The following is an 18736-nucleotide window of genomic DNA, read 5'->3' as shown; positions in this document are numbered from 1 at the left end:
CTATAGTCGAATAGCAACATTTAGTCAGTGCTCTCAACTTCGGAAATCGCATGGAGGTCCCCTTGTCCCCTATGTGTGTCCGTACACAGAAATAACATTTAAACAACAACAACACAAGTCACAAGTTTTCCGAGATCAATGGTCTGTGGCTAAGGGGGAGAAGGGCGATTCACAGGTCGAAGGGGTGGCAGTATTATTCAGTGCTCTGCGAGCGTCAATGAGGTAGAAATTATTTTTTTAAATATAGAAATGATTTTTTAGGGGCTTTTTTCTTTTGACAAGTTTGGAGAATAGAAATAACAATAGATAAATAGTGGGGAAAGTAGAGGAGGATGGCTGCAACAATAAAGCTCAGTTCATGGCCAAGTCCCAGTCTGTGTGGAGGGCAAGTGTAGAGAAATATATTTCAAGTATTTGTAATGGAGGGCTAAGACGTCATTAGCAGATTTGCCAAACGGGGAGACGGTTTCCTTACAGCAATGTACACCCAATTTATTAAACATTTTCACATCGTTTTTATTTTATTTATTTTTTTATGACACTGTGCAGGGTGTATAGGGCCTACGGTTTCAACATAACATTATAACTAAACCAAAAGTCGTTTGCTGGCAGAAGAGAGCTGCTCGCGACGCGCTAGCCAACTGCCGAATACATGCTAACGTTAGCTTAACACAAACCAGGCTACAAAAAGTTGCTAGTACAGAAAATTAATGAAAATTAATGAACAAAAACTTACCTGAAATCTCAACTCCGACATATGAGCACTTGTTTTCGGTTAAACGCGTATCAAAGTTTAGCTGGTGTCTATTACGCATAATTGCCTCGAGGACTTCAATGCCATTAGGGCAAAGTTCATAACGATAAAAAAAAAAAATAGGAACAACGGCACTCTATTGACCTTGCTAGAAAATTAAGGCATGTTCTTATACAATTGATTCTGTCCATATAACATATTTAGCATATTAACTAGAGTAAATTATGTTGTGGGAGAAATCTGTTTCGTTTTCATGGGGTCCCGTTGCAGTTTTAAACCAAACGTTGCATGTTTTTAAACGTGCTGCTCTTGAACACACCCCGAGCATGCTCCCTCAGCGGTAGATTTGGATTGGACAGACTACTACTAGCTGGGGGAAAATGGGAGACGACTTGGGTGACGAGTGGTGGACACACGAGGGCAATCAAGGTATCTTGCCTGACTTTAGTATCTCTATTCTTCTGTGTGTTTCTGAAACGTGTGGTCTGCGTGGGGTTTGTTATAACCCGATGAGCGAACTCCTCACGCTAGCTTGAAGCTGTTTGCGAGAAGCGTCGCTTGCTAACTGTAAGCTAACGTTAGCTAGCCAGCAGTTGCTGTTAACTTCAGCTACATTCTGTGAACAGTCAGTTACCATAGCGACAAGTGTAAACCGCAAAGTACCATCGAGTGAATGTGTGGTTATAGCTAACCTGTGGGTTCCTAGGGAAGATAGCGTTGGTAGCACGACTTGTTCGGAGCAGAAGCTGTGTAAACACGTGTGAAAGTATGTCTGTGTGAGGCTCATGGCAGAAACTAATAGTGATGACTTAATGTTGCTCTGACGTTGTCTGTCATGCCCTGTACCTTTCCCTTGAACGTCACTCTTACTCTTAGCTGTCCTCTAGTCATAACTTTCTACATTTATTCTGCTTTGCCCATCCTCATCTCCACGCATCAACAACAGAGGAAGTTGCCTGCGGCTATTTCTTGCATGGCTCCATGCACTCTGCATACCAATAGAGGGCAGCCCTGTTATATGCCCTGCATCACTGACCTGATTGCTTTGGACTGCAGAGTGGCTGCGTTGACAAATAGAATAAAGTTTATTTTCAGGAGGTATTAAAATACTCAAACCAGTGGTGTAAATTACAAAAAAAAAGTACATTCACTCAAGTACTGTAGTACCATCTTAAGCACAATCTTGATTTTACTTTGCTGTTAATTTTTTATTTTAAGCTACTCAATACTTTTACTCGACTACATCACATGGGAAAATGCTGCACATCTGATTCCACTATATTTATTTGACAAATTTAGTTTAGACAGAACATTACCTGTTCCAAATTAATGGTCTACAAGCTGTTTATTTACAGGTGAGCAGCAGCACACAGATCTTTTCATACAAGAGAATAGTTAATTATTTTGTATACATTTGTATTTCTCATTGTTTTCTTAATTTTTTTTTTATTCTTTGAAGCTAGGGCTGTGTTTGACCAAATAAATTCTTCGTCGCTGATGCATTTTTATTGACTAATCCATTAGGTGATTTAATTGACAGATGTGTAAAAATGAGTTCCTCCCCAAAGAATCACAGAAAAATCTTGTGTTAACCAGACATGTGTTCATACATTTCTTAGGAACAAGTCATACCTGAACGAAACATAAAAGAATGACTAACTGACCAAAGTAATCTTTGTCTACTAAGACCTAAACGACCAATCGGACTGATCGACTAAGAGGCAATACCCCATAATTTATTCAACTCATCCTTTATTATTGCTTGTTCATGTTTTTGGTTCAGTATCCTCCTGATACTCCCTAGTGTTACAATCACAATTCTTTCATATACTTATTGTACGTTTTTATTATGAAAAGTGTTATTTATTTGTAGTATTTCAGATGAGTCTTTTCCCTGTATACGTTAAGGAAGGTTAACCATTTTGTCTTGTATTGCGAGCTCTGTTGCTTCTTCTATTAGTTCGTCCCTTAGTCTTGGGAATCCTTGTTGGATCAGGTTTCTTCAGCGATCTCAGAGGAATCGGAGTTGTTCACCTGTTAACTCCTGCAACTGCATTCACTTTTTCTTGTGAAGCATGATCACATGCAGTTTGCCCCTTCGGTAAGAAATCATATAAATACATCAATACCATGTAGGTCAAAGGATAGTTAAGTCTGTTGGAGCATGGGACTGACTTTGAAATAATAAGAGTGAAGAGGAGATTCGTGAGAAGCAGTATGACCTTTATGGTGATGTGTGTCGTGGATAAAAGCTCACATTATTGACAAAGGTTCTCGTGAGGCCTCTGTCACGCTCAAGTCCGCCCTCAACTTTCAGCAAATGCCTCATCTGGTTACCACCTTGCCAACAGGTGATGTCAGAGTGTTTCATGTTCCTCCATGTTTTTCATCATAAGCCTGCTATGCCGGCTCTCTGCCAGCCTCTCCCACCACAGGAAACATTACGGTGTCCCCCATTACTCTCAGCTAGTTTCTTATGAGGTGATGAGCTATTTTGGAAGTCGGACACTGTGATTTTATATTTCTGAAATGAATAATACATGCTGCTCCTCGTTAGTGTGCTACATCGTTTTGTGTTCCATTATATTTGGCAGCCATGTCCATGTTACCTTAATATTCTGGATAGGTCGCCTTCCCCTGTTTACTTTACAGTGCAGTTTGAGCAATTGAAGTTTAAACATGATTTTTTTTTTATAACAGCAACGTTGTAAAACTTGGTTTAAGTCTAGTGTGTATTTGTATTGGATTATCACTTAATGTATGTGACCCTCAGACAACACTAATGCACACTGCAATAGACTTGTGTTGTTGTTTAAATGTTATTTCTGTGTAAGGAAAGTACTTTCATTCTTTTCACATGCATTTTACAAACAGAAAAATAAAGGAAAAGTTTATAAAGTAGGAAAATCAACACCACCATGAAATACGCTGTATCACTGCTCTGCATTGGGAGTTTCAGCTGGCAGGAGATGACTGTGGGGAATGCTTTGACTGTTATGGCAACGTAGATGTAGCTAACGAAACAAGAACGACCAGCAATGGCATGCTAATGGCTGCTCCTTACTTCTAACCGTGAACTTTTTCTTGTTTATTTATTTATTTATTTTTTTACAGTAAATCACGAAAAGCTGATAAAATGTCTTAATTCACAAACGTTGAAAAGGGAAAAATGTTAAAACACTGAGTGAAGAGGTGCAGATTTGGAAGACGTTTCAAGCTTACACACACACACACACACACACGCACACACACACACACACACACACACACACACACACACACACACACACACACACAGCATCAACCTTCACTTACAGCTGTACTGTATTTTTATACAGTTTTTATTGAGGTTTTTAATCCTAAACAAATGGATTTTGGATTTTTTGTTATTGTAGTGATAGAAATGTAATTTATAGTGCTGATTGTTGCTAGACCAACCCATTAATACACACACACACACACACAATCACAATCCTACACAGCCACCACCTGAATATATAATATATAATATATATTATAATATTAAAAGTCTAATCTTAATATGCAGCTGGGCTGAAATACCAGATTTTATCTTTATTTAGACGTTATGAATGAAGCTTTGAAATATTCAGTAGTAGGTAGAGCTCTCCATTTTCTATGCCAGTAATTCTTTGTTTTCTCCCTTCATTTCGTTTAAAAATGTGTCATATTAACAGCTTTGTGCTTGATGTGTTGTGCTTTGTGGTGTGCTGTTGGCCCCAGAGGGGAGAACCCCCCCCCCCAAACTAGGTTGTTTTTCTGATTCCAACTGTTTTGCATTGAAACTGGCAGGCAACCTGTGAGTTGTGTGGAGGCCAACTGTCTCTCAAAAGTATTCAAGGTGAATAAATAAAATAAAACACAAACACTTTTAATGAACAGTAATAAAACATTAACGAAACAGATGATTAAAAAAGCACATCACACATTGGTCGTGATGCTGTCTCACTTAGCTCTCGTACAGGTACTAAACACACACGTCACACAGGCAATACAGGGTTGTTTAAAGTCGGTAAGGGACACATTAACTAGACCAAGGAGGCGTTCTATAAAGCTCTTGTAGGATAAATATCACAAAGCATTTATTTCACAATTGTTACAAAATACAACAAAGCCTGGTGAATTGTTTGAATTGTCTTGTCCAGGAATGTGACTGGGAACATAATGCTGTAAGTCCAGAACATAGGCTATACATTTTCACCTAATCGCAAAGGCCACTTACTGTTATATTTGAGGAATGTGAAGCCGAAGAGGTAGCGGGGGATATAGTGATGCTACTTGTAATTGTGCCGACACCCGTGACGTGGCAGCCACTGGCGAGCACCTGGGTCCTTTGCTCATGCCGGACATAGTATGGCCCAACAGGCTGCGGCTTGCTGTGAGTCATACCATTCAGAGACTGGATATATGGGCTCCCCAGATGGATGTGGATCTTGTTATCCTCTGTGGCGACGATACTGGGACTCGTGTCGGTGCTGCTGGACCTCTGATGTTGCCAGCTGTTCTGTCGCTCCGGTGTCTTGCAGGAGGCGGTCTGACTTGCGGCCTCCGGTGGCTCTGGAGAACAGGTCCTGACCGTTACGATCTGAATAGGGGAGTTGCTGTGGTCGGGCGTCGCAGAACGTGATGAATTCGGACTTAACATCCGAGAGATGGGTGTACAGTCAAGTGGGGAGACGGTGCGATCGGGGCTTGAAGGTGGGGTTTTGGTATTGACTGCGGAGAGAGCTGAGTTCTGGATGATTGTAATTCTCTGTTTCGGCGAGGCTCCGCTCGTTGGAATGACGGCGGTGCTGGTGTAGGACGTGGCCGTGTCTCCGGTGGGGCTGCTTATCTCCAGGGTGGCTGTGTTGTGTATATGATGTGGTGTTACTTTGATGTGCAAGGGCTGCCCCGGCGTGTGTGTTAACGTCATCACGTCTCCATTAACGGAATGGTGCATATCTATGCTGCTGGCTGAATGGCTGCTGTAGTGGCTTATGTTGTTGTTTGCACTGTTCAAGCTGTTCAGGTTGTTGACAAGAGAGCTTCTTCTGTTCACGACTTGTGCATTGTAGTTTGGGTCCTCGTCGTCGTTTTCTTCATCTAGTTTCTCGCTGTAGTCGGGCGGCAGGCTGTCCGCCGGCTCAGTCTGAACCTCTTTGGTGGTCTGATGAAGATCTGGTAAGTGTTGTCTGTTTGCACCAGGTGTGAGGTTCTTGATTTGTCTATGTCTGTCTAGCTCACTGCACAGTGCCTTCATCTCTTTGGCCAGCTCCCTGTTGCTGGCTTCCTGCTGAGTTAGTTTCATCTGCAGCGTGGAGTGATCCGTCTGAACCCTGCAGATCGACTCCTCTGTCCCCATCAGCTTCTGGAGTTTCTCTTTCAGGGTGTCGACCTCTCTGCCTAATAGTCTGGACTTAACCTGCTCCTTCTGAAGACGGCAAAGGAGAAGGTGTTCCTGGCTCACTTCCTGCTTCTCGGCCTGCTCATACCTGATTAGCTCCCTCTTTGCAACCTCCAACTCCTCTTTTAGAGCCTGAGACCGCGTCTGTTCATCCTTGAACCTCTTTTGCAGGGACTCAAAGTCCTCTTCCACCTTCATCAGTTCTTCCTCCAACACCTCCTTGTCCTGTAGTCTCTTTTGCAACCTATCGAGCTCCCGGGTCAGTTCTTTTATTTGATTGTCATCGGTTTGGCAGTGGTGGTTAGCGTTGTTTGGAAAGGAGCTGTGCGTGTACTTGTCCTTTTCTTTCCTGTTTTCCAAGATCTGTAACCTTTTCTTCATCATAGTCATTTTACTCTCCAGCTCTCCATTCCTCTCCTCCTCTGCTTTTAGTCTGTCTCGGAGCTCATACTTTTCTTTCGCTATGCCTTTAATCCTTTCCTCTAAGTCTGCCTTAGACCTCAGCGCCTGCTGCACCTCCTCTCTCAGTCTTTCTGTCATTGTTGCCAAATTGCTTTGCTCATTTCTTTTGCCCTCCTTCCTGTTCAGTTTTTCCTCAGCTTGCCGGAGCCTCTCTGCTGTGGACTTTCTGTCCTCCACCAAAGCTACAGTCAGTGACCTGAGCTTGGCCAGGTCCTGTCTAATCACTACCTCACTCTTTTCCAGTTGGCCTTCGACAGACTCCAGCTCTCTCACCCTAACCTTCAGACTGTCGAGCTCGCCAGACAGCATCTTGCTAGCCTCTCTCTCGCGCTCCAAGCTGCCCTTTAGAATACCGCAGTCCTGTTTGCTCTTACCTAAAGCCTCCTCCATCCTGTCCAATTCACTGATCCTGCCGTTAAGTTTATCCACCTCAACCTTCAAGCTACGGCAGTGGCTGGTCTCCCTGGCTAGCCTGTGGTCCAGGTCTCGACACTGGTCCCACATGCGGATCAGCTCTTCATCCTTTCCCTCCATTTCCACAACTCTTCTCCTCAGTAACTCGACCTCTGACAGCAGGCTTGGGGCTGTCATGGTGCTCTGACTTTGGTGGAAGAGGGGAAGTTTATTATAGAGAAGGGATTTGAGCTCCTCCTTCTCTGCACTGGGGCAAGCGACACTGACCTCCTGCTTGATGTGGTCAGTGATGGCGGTCAGTTCCTTGACACGGCGCCTCTGCTCTTCCAGCAGCTCGCCCAGACACTGTTGCTCCCTTACAACCAGCACTGCAAAAGCCTTCAGCGTGGTGAGCTCGACCTTCAGAGTTGACACTTCTTGTTCCCTTTTCTTCCCCTTTAGCTCGTGGTATTCTCTCTCCTTTACAATCAAGAGCTTGAGTCTGTAGAGAAAAACAAATGTCAGACTGGATGCTGTGGCCTGGTTTTACTGTGTAATTGACTCATATTACAGCCTCTAAGGACACTTATAATAGACTTAACCTCTTGGCCACAACTTTGAAACACATCATTTCTTAAATTGTCTATTTCCAGCATAAACATTTATTTTAATTTTCAAAAGAATGTGAATCACAATTTCCTCTCTACTCAAACTTCTACAGCGACTAGAATTTTTTCCCCCTCTCCTTTTCTGTGTGTACCCTTAAAACCAAAACATGTAGATATGTCCATGTAATTCCATGTTATTTTGCACTTTCTGCCAGGCAACATGTGTTCTGTCGGATGTTTAGACTATTACAGCAGATGGTCCCTTGGCAGGGAGTGTTTGTTAATTAAGAAGTTCCTCTACCCTTGAGTACCCTCAACACTGCACCCAATCACCCTCCTCCTGTGCACCTCCAACGCCATCCCTTTTCCAGCTCGGAGAGGCAGGAATCCCCCCCTGTTCCATAAGTAATTACAGACTGGCTACATTTACAAGTGCTGTCACTCCCTATATTTCCCCAGATGCATGCCAGCAATGAACATATGCATTTAATATACACCATACATTTTTTTTTCCTCAAGTGTTATTGCAAGTGAGGCACACTTCAAAGTGATCTCTCACCAGTCTTCTCTTTTTTTCTATTAGGAATCAATCTCATTTAAGTTTGTGGTCTGTTTGTTACCAGAGATATCTGACAGGAGTAAGGAGTGCTGACATTTAGGTCAGGTTGGGAGTTAAATCCACAATGATCTAATGTTCCTGAATTTAATTGATCACTGTTCTGAAAATAGATGGTATGTTGCTTTACATGGATAAATAGTCTACCTAACTTCAAGGTTGTTTTTTAATGGTCTTAGTTATCTTGTGAGTATTGTCTTGTTAATAATGCTTTTAACAGCAAAGAAATGTAAACTATTAAAAATGAATCCTCACTGCAAATCTTTCAGTTAGACATAATTTATTGTCTTTAAAAATGCAACTTAGACACCTTTTCTATTTGATATCAACTTGACATTGTAACGTGTTCTATCTATCGACTCTTTGTGTAACTGGACAGCACTCAGTCACTATGCCCGTAACTCATCTTGCAGTTAAAAAGTTTGTAAGCGGCACACGTCATTGGATCTTTTCCGATGTCTGCACATCTTTTGAATGTTCCTACCTGTGTTGTGTCGTTGGCCTCTGTCCTTTTAAAAAATCCTCATAGAATGAATCGCCCCTACTCTTTCACCTCTCCCTTTCCCGGAGATCCCAGTGATGTGGACATTCCATCCGGAAAACCAAACATTATGAGAAGTGCTCTGCACACTGAGTCTCACTCGCAGTCCTTGGCGCCCATTACATCATCAGCAAGTCCTTATATGGGACTGTACAGGCTCTACTGCTGGTGTGTGTGTGTGTGTGTGTGTGTGTGTGTGTGTTACTGAGTTCAGCCCATTCCAGATGAGGTCATTGTGAAGCCATGCCAAAGAGGCTAATGGGAAGGACAGAATGTGTTTGTGCGAGTGTGTGTAGAAAACTAAAGCTTAATCACAATTCAAACGAGAAAGGCTAACACTCTCAGTGTGCAGGATTAGCCTGAGCAAACATGTTAACCATGCTGCATAAGTGCTGCTAGGCCTAACTTGGCATGTCCTAAGAACTGTAACTCATGCATACGAGGGAGGGAGGGAGAGAGAGAGAGAGAGACGGACAGAGAGAGAGAGAGATTAAGAAAAGAGACATGTTTCATGTGTAGTACTTTGCCTGGGGCCTGATAACCTGACCATGAGATGACATCATCAGTTCATCGCCCCGCAATTACATCCATATGTCTCTCTCTCCCTGTCTCCCTGTCTTTCAAGTCTTTTTTACAACTCAACATGCTTTATTGGCATGTGACAAGGAGAATTTAGTCAAGTAATGACCTTGCTTTTAGGTATGAATTGCAATTTTGTTTTTGTAACTGCAACTTCTTTTTGTATGGGTTGAGCGTAGGTGGAGGCAGAATAACTCTCAAACATAACAAATAGTGCTGTCTATATGTCTGTTTTGTTGGCTTGTTTTTTTCTTTTTATAATGCTGAAGAAAATGTGTAAATGTGGGGTTAATTTAAGTTAAGTTAACAGAGAAAGTTAACATTAATCAAAGGAAAGCTCATTGCTAGCGCCAACTTTGTTGTGATCATTTTCTGCGAGCATCTCTACATCACTAAAACACCGATATTGTATCTGGCTAGAGCCTAGAATCACAATTTGGCATCTGGAATATATGCAATATTGATTCTTGCACCCAACTACACAGCACTGTGGCATTTGCGATGTGTAACTTTAGCCCATACTCTGAAGTGATTTGTGTTTGCCTCCAGACTTTGCTTTCTTTTGCCTCCAGCTAACACTGTGACGTAATCATGACGTTAGCTGTAAAAGTGTCTCCATACCATTCTCTTGCCATCATCCATTTTTCTTCTGTGTCCCTCTCTTATGGTATTAGTCAAATGCATGAGCTTAGCGGAGCAGGGAGGGATGACAGATTAGATTCAAATCATTCTCACTTCTAGTGTCGTCTGTCACAACAAGAATGCCAAAAATTATAATGGGGAAAATAAATGATATTTTATCTCATTAGATGATACAATCACCAGCGCTGCAGGAGAAAATAAACATATAGGACTGTGCATGACGCATGTTCCCCTCCGGGAGCACTTACTCGCTCCATGGCTCCTAGTTCCAGCGTTCACTGGGAAATATACCTCTGGTGGTATTTCTTTCTGTCAAGCAAACCCATCTAGTCCCCAATTAAAGGAGAACTATTTCCCCATGTGTCATGTTGTCATTGCACAAGAATTTACAAAACAGCCGAAAAGACGCACTTAAACTTCAATTTTTAGATATTTATGTTTGAAGGCATTATGGAAATGTAGAGAGTGCTCATATGTTTTAAAGAAAGCAATGAAAGGTTGTGCAACAGCGCCCGACATTAGTGCTGCTGAAAAGACAGACAGCATTGTATAAATGTGCAGACAATGTCTCCACGGGAATTGAAAGTTTCTACCTGCTCCAGATTCAGCAGCTCATTTCATAGGAGAATAATGTCCAAGCATTTGGCACATTATGTCTATCTCTTATCACATCGCTTGATCGGGTGTCACTTTAACACATTTGTTATAAATTGCAAACAGACTTTATACATCAGTTTGTGAAGCCAAGCATGAAAAGTAGAAAGTAGGTCTCTAGCATGCATCCCAGATCAACTGTACTGCTGTGTATCATGTTGGCATTCTATTTAATCCCTTAATTGACTACAACCATAGCCGCCTGTTTCAAATCCAGATATGACTGGTTGATACCATTTCATTTTCACTTCATGTTCGTTTGTAAAGAGGATAACTTGCTTGATGAATGCACTAAACTTTTGTTTATGGTAAGTAGATAGTGGTGAATTCCCATTATCAGGATAATAGCGTCACAATCAAGGCATTGGGCAGGGCTATAATGTGTTCAATCATCAGCACTTGCAAATTAGTTATCCTGCTACGGGCCCCAGTCGGTAGCTGCAGATCAGACAATGGTTAGGTTAATAAATCAGTCTGCTTGATTGTTCTGTCCTTGACCCTGAAACCTCTTCACAGTAAAATGAGATGTTTCTCTGGCTGTGTAATGTGAGAGAGAAATCCTCCTCATTCCTTGCAGTTGCTATCCGCACAGACCAACTCCCAAACCCAGAGTTCATGAGGTCCTGTTTTGCTTAGAGGAGGGTTTGGCAATCTGCAGCGCTTTTCCTCAATTACAAGTATGATCCGATTCCTCAAAGGCACTTCCAAGAAAACCCTCAAACATTGCCCCTTATATGAGAGGAGCACTCTTTGTTCTCTTGTCACAGCTCCTAGTTTCATCCAGGGGTGTAATTTGGGGATATTGAGTTTTTTTAGCTGCTGCCAGCGACAAATCCAACAGTTGTGCTAAGAATAATGCTGTGTAAGGTCACAGAAAAGCTGCTTCGGCACTCTGTCCTCTTCTCTTCATTTATCAGCATGTTTATTAGAATTGAAGGAGTGACTAAACTGCCCTCATATGCTTTGTGTTGCTAATAAATAGGCACAACAGCTTGTGATCAGAACATTGGTTCTGTAGCGATGCTCTGCCAGACTCCTATGGTAATTTATGCACTTCTTCTTCGTCTTCGAGCGCATTATTTGCCGAGCCGACAGATGGCCGACGTGTGTCGAGTGTGATGGATGGACAGATTCGGAACAGCTGTCGGTTTCTGCTATGGCACAGACAAGTTAACTTCTCCCTTTTTCCTTTTTGAGATACATTTGTAAAATGTTTCCTCCACCATGTTTAATGTTAATCCTTTTCATTGATTGCTTGTTAGCCTTGCTAGTGGTGTGGCTTTAGGGATCGCAATGTCAGTCTGCCCACCTGTTGGTCCACGACTTTGTTCCAGACTGACATATCCCAACTATGATTTGATGGATTGGTATTTACTTTTGTACCGACATTCATGGTCCCCAGAAGACAAGTCCAACTGACTTCAAGATCCCCTGAACATCAGCAGGTTGACATTTAAGTGAAATGCCTCAACCACTATTGTATCAATTGCCATGAAATTATGTTGGCTATTTATCCTTTTATTCCTGGTCCAAGGAGAATGATGTTGGGTGGTCCTCTAGAACCTTATGAGGTCTGCATGTGTGGTTTTGAGCAAAATATCTAAACAAGTATCGGATGGAATGCCATGACATGTGGTACAGACATTCATGTTCATGTCCCTCAGGATGAATATGATAACTTGGCTAATCCCCTAGCCTTTCATCATTAGGTCAACAATTAGAATTGTCCAGTTTGTTTATGACTAAAAACGACTGGCATTTCCTTCAGATCTATCTTTACTTTGTATTTTAGTGCAAATTGTCAAAGGGTAGCATGAGATAATGACAAACATTATACCTACTTTGGATCAGCATGTTGGCATTGTCACGGTGAGCATTTTAGCTGATTTAAGCATTTAGCCCAAACCACTGCTCTGAGAGTCAGTGTTTTTCGTCTGAAATTGGCCTATGTTAAAAAATAAATACGACTTCACGTTGTCAGTCACGTTTGCACACCGACTCTATAACTTTTTCAGAACAGGTTCAATTTTCTAAGTATTTCGCATCCATCAAAAGTGTTTGGAGAGGTTGACCACTCGGAGCCACCGTAGAGCCCACAAACATCCAAACTGTCAGGCCAGCTCATTCACCTCGTCGCTCAAAACAAGGCTCTGTATGAAAAACAGTCTAAAGACTATAAAGAGGCAGAGATGGACAGATCGTGGTGATTTTCGAGCAGCTTGGGATAGAGTGGTGACGTCCCGCCCTTTCCGCTAGACTCCCATGGGACCTCTGCGATCGTAAAAAATGTATGGGTCTCAATGCAGATAATATAATTATTTGCTGTTCCCAGTCGTTATATGCCCTGAATTAGAAATATGTTGTTTGTGGATTTAAATTGTAATTTTTCACGTTTATTGTGCAATTGTTTAGTTTAAGGCTGTAGAGAAAACACAATGAGAAAGACTACATGTCGCGTATGTGACGCCACGTCATCATCAGCCTTTCTCACAGCGATTCAGTGCCCATCAAATGAAGATGCCGGTGTGTTTTGTTCCTGAATGTTCCCATTCCAGTAGGTACAGCTGTTCATTCTTTCGGTTCCCGTCCGATGAGAAGACTAGGAATCGCTGGCTCAAACTGACGTATATCATTCGCGCCGAGAGCAGCGAAGAGCTGTAGTTCACAAAGCGGCCTCACACAAAACCTACCATTATCAAACTTCTTCACGATAAATCGTAGTTTTTTTTCTTGCATGAAAAATTATCTTTAAAAACCACAAACATAATGTGAAATACATGGCACAATTCAAACGGGACCAGAAAATAATTTAGATTTTGCCATAGGAATACATGCATCAGAAATTCATGAGGTCCCATGTACCGGAAATAGAAATAGACTTCACCACTCTATTGGGGATGTACTTCAGTCGCTGTTCAGGGGCAATTGGGTCGTGGAAATTGGTGGTCTTCTTTCTGATGTGCGGTCCCAGTAGTGCTTGGAACTGGACCACCGACATCCTGAAGTACACCTGGAACCGATCAGGATAGTTGCGCAGCTCCCTTCTGTTTATTTTTTCAAGAATGAGATGATGACAAACTCTTCTTCACTGCTGGATGACTCCGTCTATTTTCGTTTCGCCAATTTTTACAACAAATATGTATTAAAAAAAAGCATCGGACTCGGTGTGCGATGGTTTCTGCGCCGCGGAACGAATTTTTAGCGGATGATGGATGAAAAAACGGACCCAGTGTGCAAAGGCCTTTTGTTTTCTTTTTTTTTTAAATAATAATATACTCTAAATAATTCCGTTCCCACATCTGTAGCACATATTGATGATGTATTGTTGAGAAGGCCACATCAGCTCAGGAGTGAAACCATGAACTTGTTTAAAAGTAGTTTGTTGGTGTAGTGCAGAGCCTGAGAAAAGTGTGTGAGACTCTGAACTGAAGTGAACAGATGAGAGCTCGGATGTCTTGGGTGTGTTGAGCATGTGTGTGCGGTTAATGCCGCGATGCTGTCAGCCCAGTGACGGACCATAGGAAACACACACAGACCTAGAGCATGTTCTGATAGCTGAGGTTGGAACAACCAGATTGCCGCATTGTGATGTGCAGATGTAATCGTCCTCTGACACGCAACGGAGATCATAGTATGGCATAAAGTGATTATACGCCGTGACTGTAATTCACCGTATAGTTCAACTGCTAAAGCAGGTCATCTGCTGTGCACATGGCACCTTGTGGAACTACTTTAGTAGGGAAATGAAAAAGAGAGAGAGGGGTGCTGATTTTAAGCCAGGCTGAATGGCTGTCTTGGCTCAGAGCATACGCTTTGAAAAGAAACAGGGAGGGAGATTGAAAGATAGTTGAAGTGGATTTGGAGTAGGAGTGGAAATTCTTTCAGTTAAATATTTGGGCTACTGCAGAGAAAGATGTAAGAAAGACAGGATGGCGAGTGAGATGAAAGGGACTGACTGTATCGCCATGTGCCTTGTGTTGTTTACCCCGCGGTAAATAAATGCAAGCATTGACTCAACTCAAACATTTTTGTGCCAAGCTCAAAGAAGCTGAAACGCAGTTGGGAACACAAAGAAAGGGAATATAAACTTTTGCCCGTGTGCCTAAGAACACAAATACATAAATACAGGCAAAGAGCTGTGAATGTGCAATGAGGGGTAACTAATTTATTGTGTTTTCTGGGAGGTAGCAATTATTTTCATTCTCGATGTATTTGCAGATTATTTTCCCAATTAAAATCGAGTAATTGCTTGGTGTATAAAATGTCAGAAAATTGTGAAAATTTGCCATCAGAATTTTGAAAAGCCCTCTTGTCCAAAAGCCTATGACATTCAATTTCCTGCCACGTAAGACAAGAGAAAGCAAGAAATCTTTGTCATAAATAATTGATTGATTATAAAAAAAATTGCTTCACATTAATGTTAATTTAATGTTCTGACTATCTACTTGATACATTTTCTATTATTTCAGCTGTAAATAAGAGGCCACCAAAGGGAAGATAAGAAAGCGGTAAAAGTTGTGTAACATGGAGTTACTTTGGTCAGAGACAAAGAAAGATCTTGATACCCCCCACAGCCCAACATAACATTGTAACCTCAGATTATGTGATAAATGTTTTAGATGCATGTTGTTAAAGGGAATTCATAACAGGAGATGAGAAATCCTCTGTGTTCAAACAGTCAAGAATTTAGGAGCCACACAGGGTTGACACTGCACCACAGACATGCTGTCTACTCATGTATTAATCATCATTAAGCCAAGACGAACCACAAAGCCTTTATGTGTGCATATTTAGGGTTTCCACATTGTATTTGGATGGACAGTATTCTAGTAAACTTAATCACTCTACTGGAATGGCTATTCTGGGTCTTTAATTGCGTATGTGTGCCTGTAGTGGATCAGCAAACGTTTTCACTTTGGCACACGGATGCAGACAACTAGTCTCCTCCCAAGGCTGCGAGCCCAGTGCGGGTCCAGTCTCTACGCAGCTAGATTACAGAGTGGACTCTGGTGGTACATGAGCCGAGACAACCCGGGACTTCAACACAACGGCCCCGTCGCAGGCCTCAAATTGCATAGGAGACCCAGTGACCACCTTCATGGTAGACCTAGCTCTACCCATAGGCCACATCTGAATGCGCTCTCTATTTCTGAAGGGAATCTTTCTGCCCACAAGCAAAGCATCAGCCCATTTACTCGGTTTCGAAGATCATCCTGTGCTGTGCGGTATTGTTGAATTTGGCAGGAGGGTGCCAATTTAGCCTGTACATGTAATTGCACGTGAGTGTATGTTTATGTGTTTACAAGGGAGAGTGAACAGAGCCAGACCGGCCACAAGGTCTAACCAGGTCCAGGATGTAATGGACTGTGTCTGAGTGGAGTAACTCTTAAGCACAGTCTTGAGGTCACATACACTGGGGGGGTGGTAGAAATGCAGCAGCCAATCGTGCCTTTGCTCCCTCACTGAGCCATGAAAAGCATTACAGACCAACATAGACTAAAAGAATTTAAGCCTGCACAAGTGTACATCACAGAGCTCAGATCTGGCTTGTTCCAGTGTGCTGAAATACTTTAATCCCTTAGCCTCTTCTACGCTAGCTGTAAATCCTCATCTCTTTTACATCGGGAGGGATTCTGAAAGGCATGGAGGTTTTTACAAGTATAGCTCCGAGGCAGGCTACCAATTTAGCAAGACATGAGGAATATCAATGTTGTCTTTGCTGAGGCGTTCATTTGAACCTCCAGGGTTTGATGCACTGACCTCTCTCTGTCCTCCTCCAGTAGAGTGGTAAGGCAGTTGCTCTTATGGCTGAAAGCCCTGTGGCTCCTCTCCTGCTCCTCCAGCCTGTGTAGGGCGCCGCCGTGAGAGCGGGTCACCTCTAGGAGTTGCTCCTGCATCCATTCGGATGAGCGCTTCCGGGCCTCCACCAAGTGGTTAAGCTGAGGAGAACAAGGGGGAAAAACAGCACAGGAATGTGAAGATGTTTGTGCACTTTCACTTGTGGAAGGGTTGCCCAGTCTGCGGAAACAGTATGTCATTTTGGCAAGTGAAGCTCTTCTTACTGTAAAGCATTTAAAGGATCATGTCAGGCAAATTACAATAAGATGCATTTTCCCACTTCCCACACAGCCCTAGGGGAATGTAGCCATCCAAAAAAGTTTTTTCTTTAGTGAACTTTTTGATTTAATATTGGGTTTCTTTCTGTGCAGTAATGGAAATGTATTGAAACTGTACAAATCAGGGTGGAACATTGATTTATAATCATTGCAGAAGAATATAACCAGCGCATGTAGCACCTGTAGTGGAGTATAACAAAGTTGGGCAATGATGCAGCAATAATAGATGCTATTTTATCAGACAGTAATGCATTCCACTCATTAAATTTGATCATAAGTTCCATATGGTGTCTACTTTCTTACTATTGACTTTTTGTACCTCAGCAATTGGTTTTCCGTATACATCCTGCAGGTGGTCCTGCTGGGCCCAGAGGGAGTCTCTCTGCAGGGCACGGAGCACCTTTTCCGGTCTGCTGAAACCATACTGGCCCCCCAGTAGAGCTGAATCTGTCTTCTCCGATTTCAACACAGCGATTACCTCATCTCTGGCCTAGTGTGACAAACATTGCAGTAGAACACTTGGCTTTAGTTTGAGCAGCTTCACACATGTTTCCGTGACTTTTGGATGCCACTTGAGCTAGATTGAACTCCAGAATAAATTGGTGTGAACAAATGATCCTACCTGTAGTTCTCCCTCCAAAATACTGAGTAGAAATAACAAGTCATCACGGGACAGGTCTTCTCTCATGTGTCTGCCCTCCCTCCTCTCCCGCTTGTCTCGCTCGTTGGCCCTCTGAATAGTGATTTTGGGGGGCTGCACGGGTTGGAAGGGAGGCTTTGAGTTGTTCTTCTTTCCATCATCTTGATTCCAAGAAATCATTTTGACGGTTTTACCAATTGGGTGCATGGCTTTAAGTCCACCTAGGAGGAACTGGAGAAAGACAAATGACTGACGGTTGCAGCTGTCTCATTTTAGTTACATCACTTGTATGCAAAGCGCTCTATACATTAAATGTATTCTATATGGTGTCTCTTCAGTACAAGTTGTTATTATGAGGCTTTAATAAGTGACCGTCTGATGGTTATATAAGCCTTTGTGGGTTAAGATAAAGTCAGAAGAACAGTTGGTGTTACCGACCTGGATAGGCCCGCGCCTGGCATTACTTTGTTTGAGGCTTATATCATCTCATAGTCTTACTCATTTCCAGCAAGCACAGCTTGGCAGACAAAAGGACCGAAGGTTGCCAGGAAGTAGGACCATGATTATTGACCACAAGAGAGCAAGTGATGCGTGTCTGGCATGTGTGTGTTATTGAAGCATATCACATCAGCTAAACAGTGTGAGCTAGCCAGCTTTCTTTTTTTTTCGTCTTAGTGTTCTCATCCCATATTTAGAGATAGAAAGCAAGCAGGTTCATATTAGTGAACGATGATGTAATCTATGTGCTGTCGAGCTCTGCTTCTCGAGTCCAAGCTCTCACCGTGCCAGGGAACGCCTTTCATTCCCAAGTTGTTGGTTAAGTTTCTTTTAGATAAGTTACTGAAGGCCCATGTGTTCCCCACCTTGTGGACATTGCGAAAAGCAATTAGGTGAAGTATAAAAGAAGTCTGGGGGTCTTTTTTTTTTTTACTTCACTGCAGTTGTTTTAAGACTGTGATTAAGACCTTTTACTGGTGGTGATGGAAATTCTGTTACTGAACGGGAAAGCAAAGAAACTATTTCTTCTCTCCCCCTCTCAATTTGTCTCAGAACGTTCTTTCTCTTCGAACAAGCACACATGCACTGAGACAAGGCAGCATCTGCTTGTTGTCAACGTGATCTGAAAGCGACCTTGATTGCCTCCTAAACAAGATGAACAACGCTAGCACATAAGGGACGAACGTTGTGTAAGAAAAACAGAAAAGCAAGCCTTTTAGCTGGTTCCGACCGTAGCCAATACTGTCCCTCTGCTATTGAATCCTTGTGAGAGTGTTGGCTCACTTAATAGATTGTGTCTGCATAGAAGTATTTTCACTTGGCCTCTGTG

At 42.5% G+C, this 18736-nt stretch overlaps 2 protein-coding genes across 3 annotated transcripts in view; one reads left to right on the top strand and one right to left on the bottom strand.

The window, feature by feature from the left end:
* The first annotated feature begins 1081 nt into the window (after positions 1 to 1081).
* Positions 1082 to 18736, top strand: part of cmss1 (cms1 ribosomal small subunit homolog) — a 30401-nt gene continuing 12746 nt past the window's right edge. For both annotated transcript variants that reach the window (XM_084022349.1, XM_084022348.1), the window contains exon 1: positions 1082 to 1183. In XM_084022349.1, the coding sequence (XP_083878475.1) occupies positions 1135 to 1183 (49 nt within the window). In that variant the 5' untranslated portion in view covers positions 1082 to 1134. The remainder of the gene's footprint in view (positions 1184 to 18736) is intronic.
* On the bottom strand, positions 4629 to 17589 carry LOC311022107 (filamin A-interacting protein 1-like; the record flags this gene model as incomplete). Its single annotated transcript, XM_084023137.1, has 4 exons — positions 4629 to 7515; positions 16414 to 16592; positions 17089 to 17259; positions 17392 to 17589. 4 exons carry the CDS (start codon positions 17587 to 17589, stop codon positions 4974 to 4976), a joined length of 3090 nt encoding a protein of 1029 aa, XP_083879263.1. The 3' UTR covers positions 4629 to 4973.

The sequence above is a fragment of the Eutrigla gurnardus genome, assembly GCF_963514095.1.
Source record: "Eutrigla gurnardus genome assembly, chromosome: 12".
Lineage (NCBI taxonomy): Eukaryota > Metazoa > Chordata > Actinopteri > Perciformes > Triglidae > Eutrigla > Eutrigla gurnardus.
This window is presented reverse-complemented; position numbering and strand designations above follow the sequence as displayed.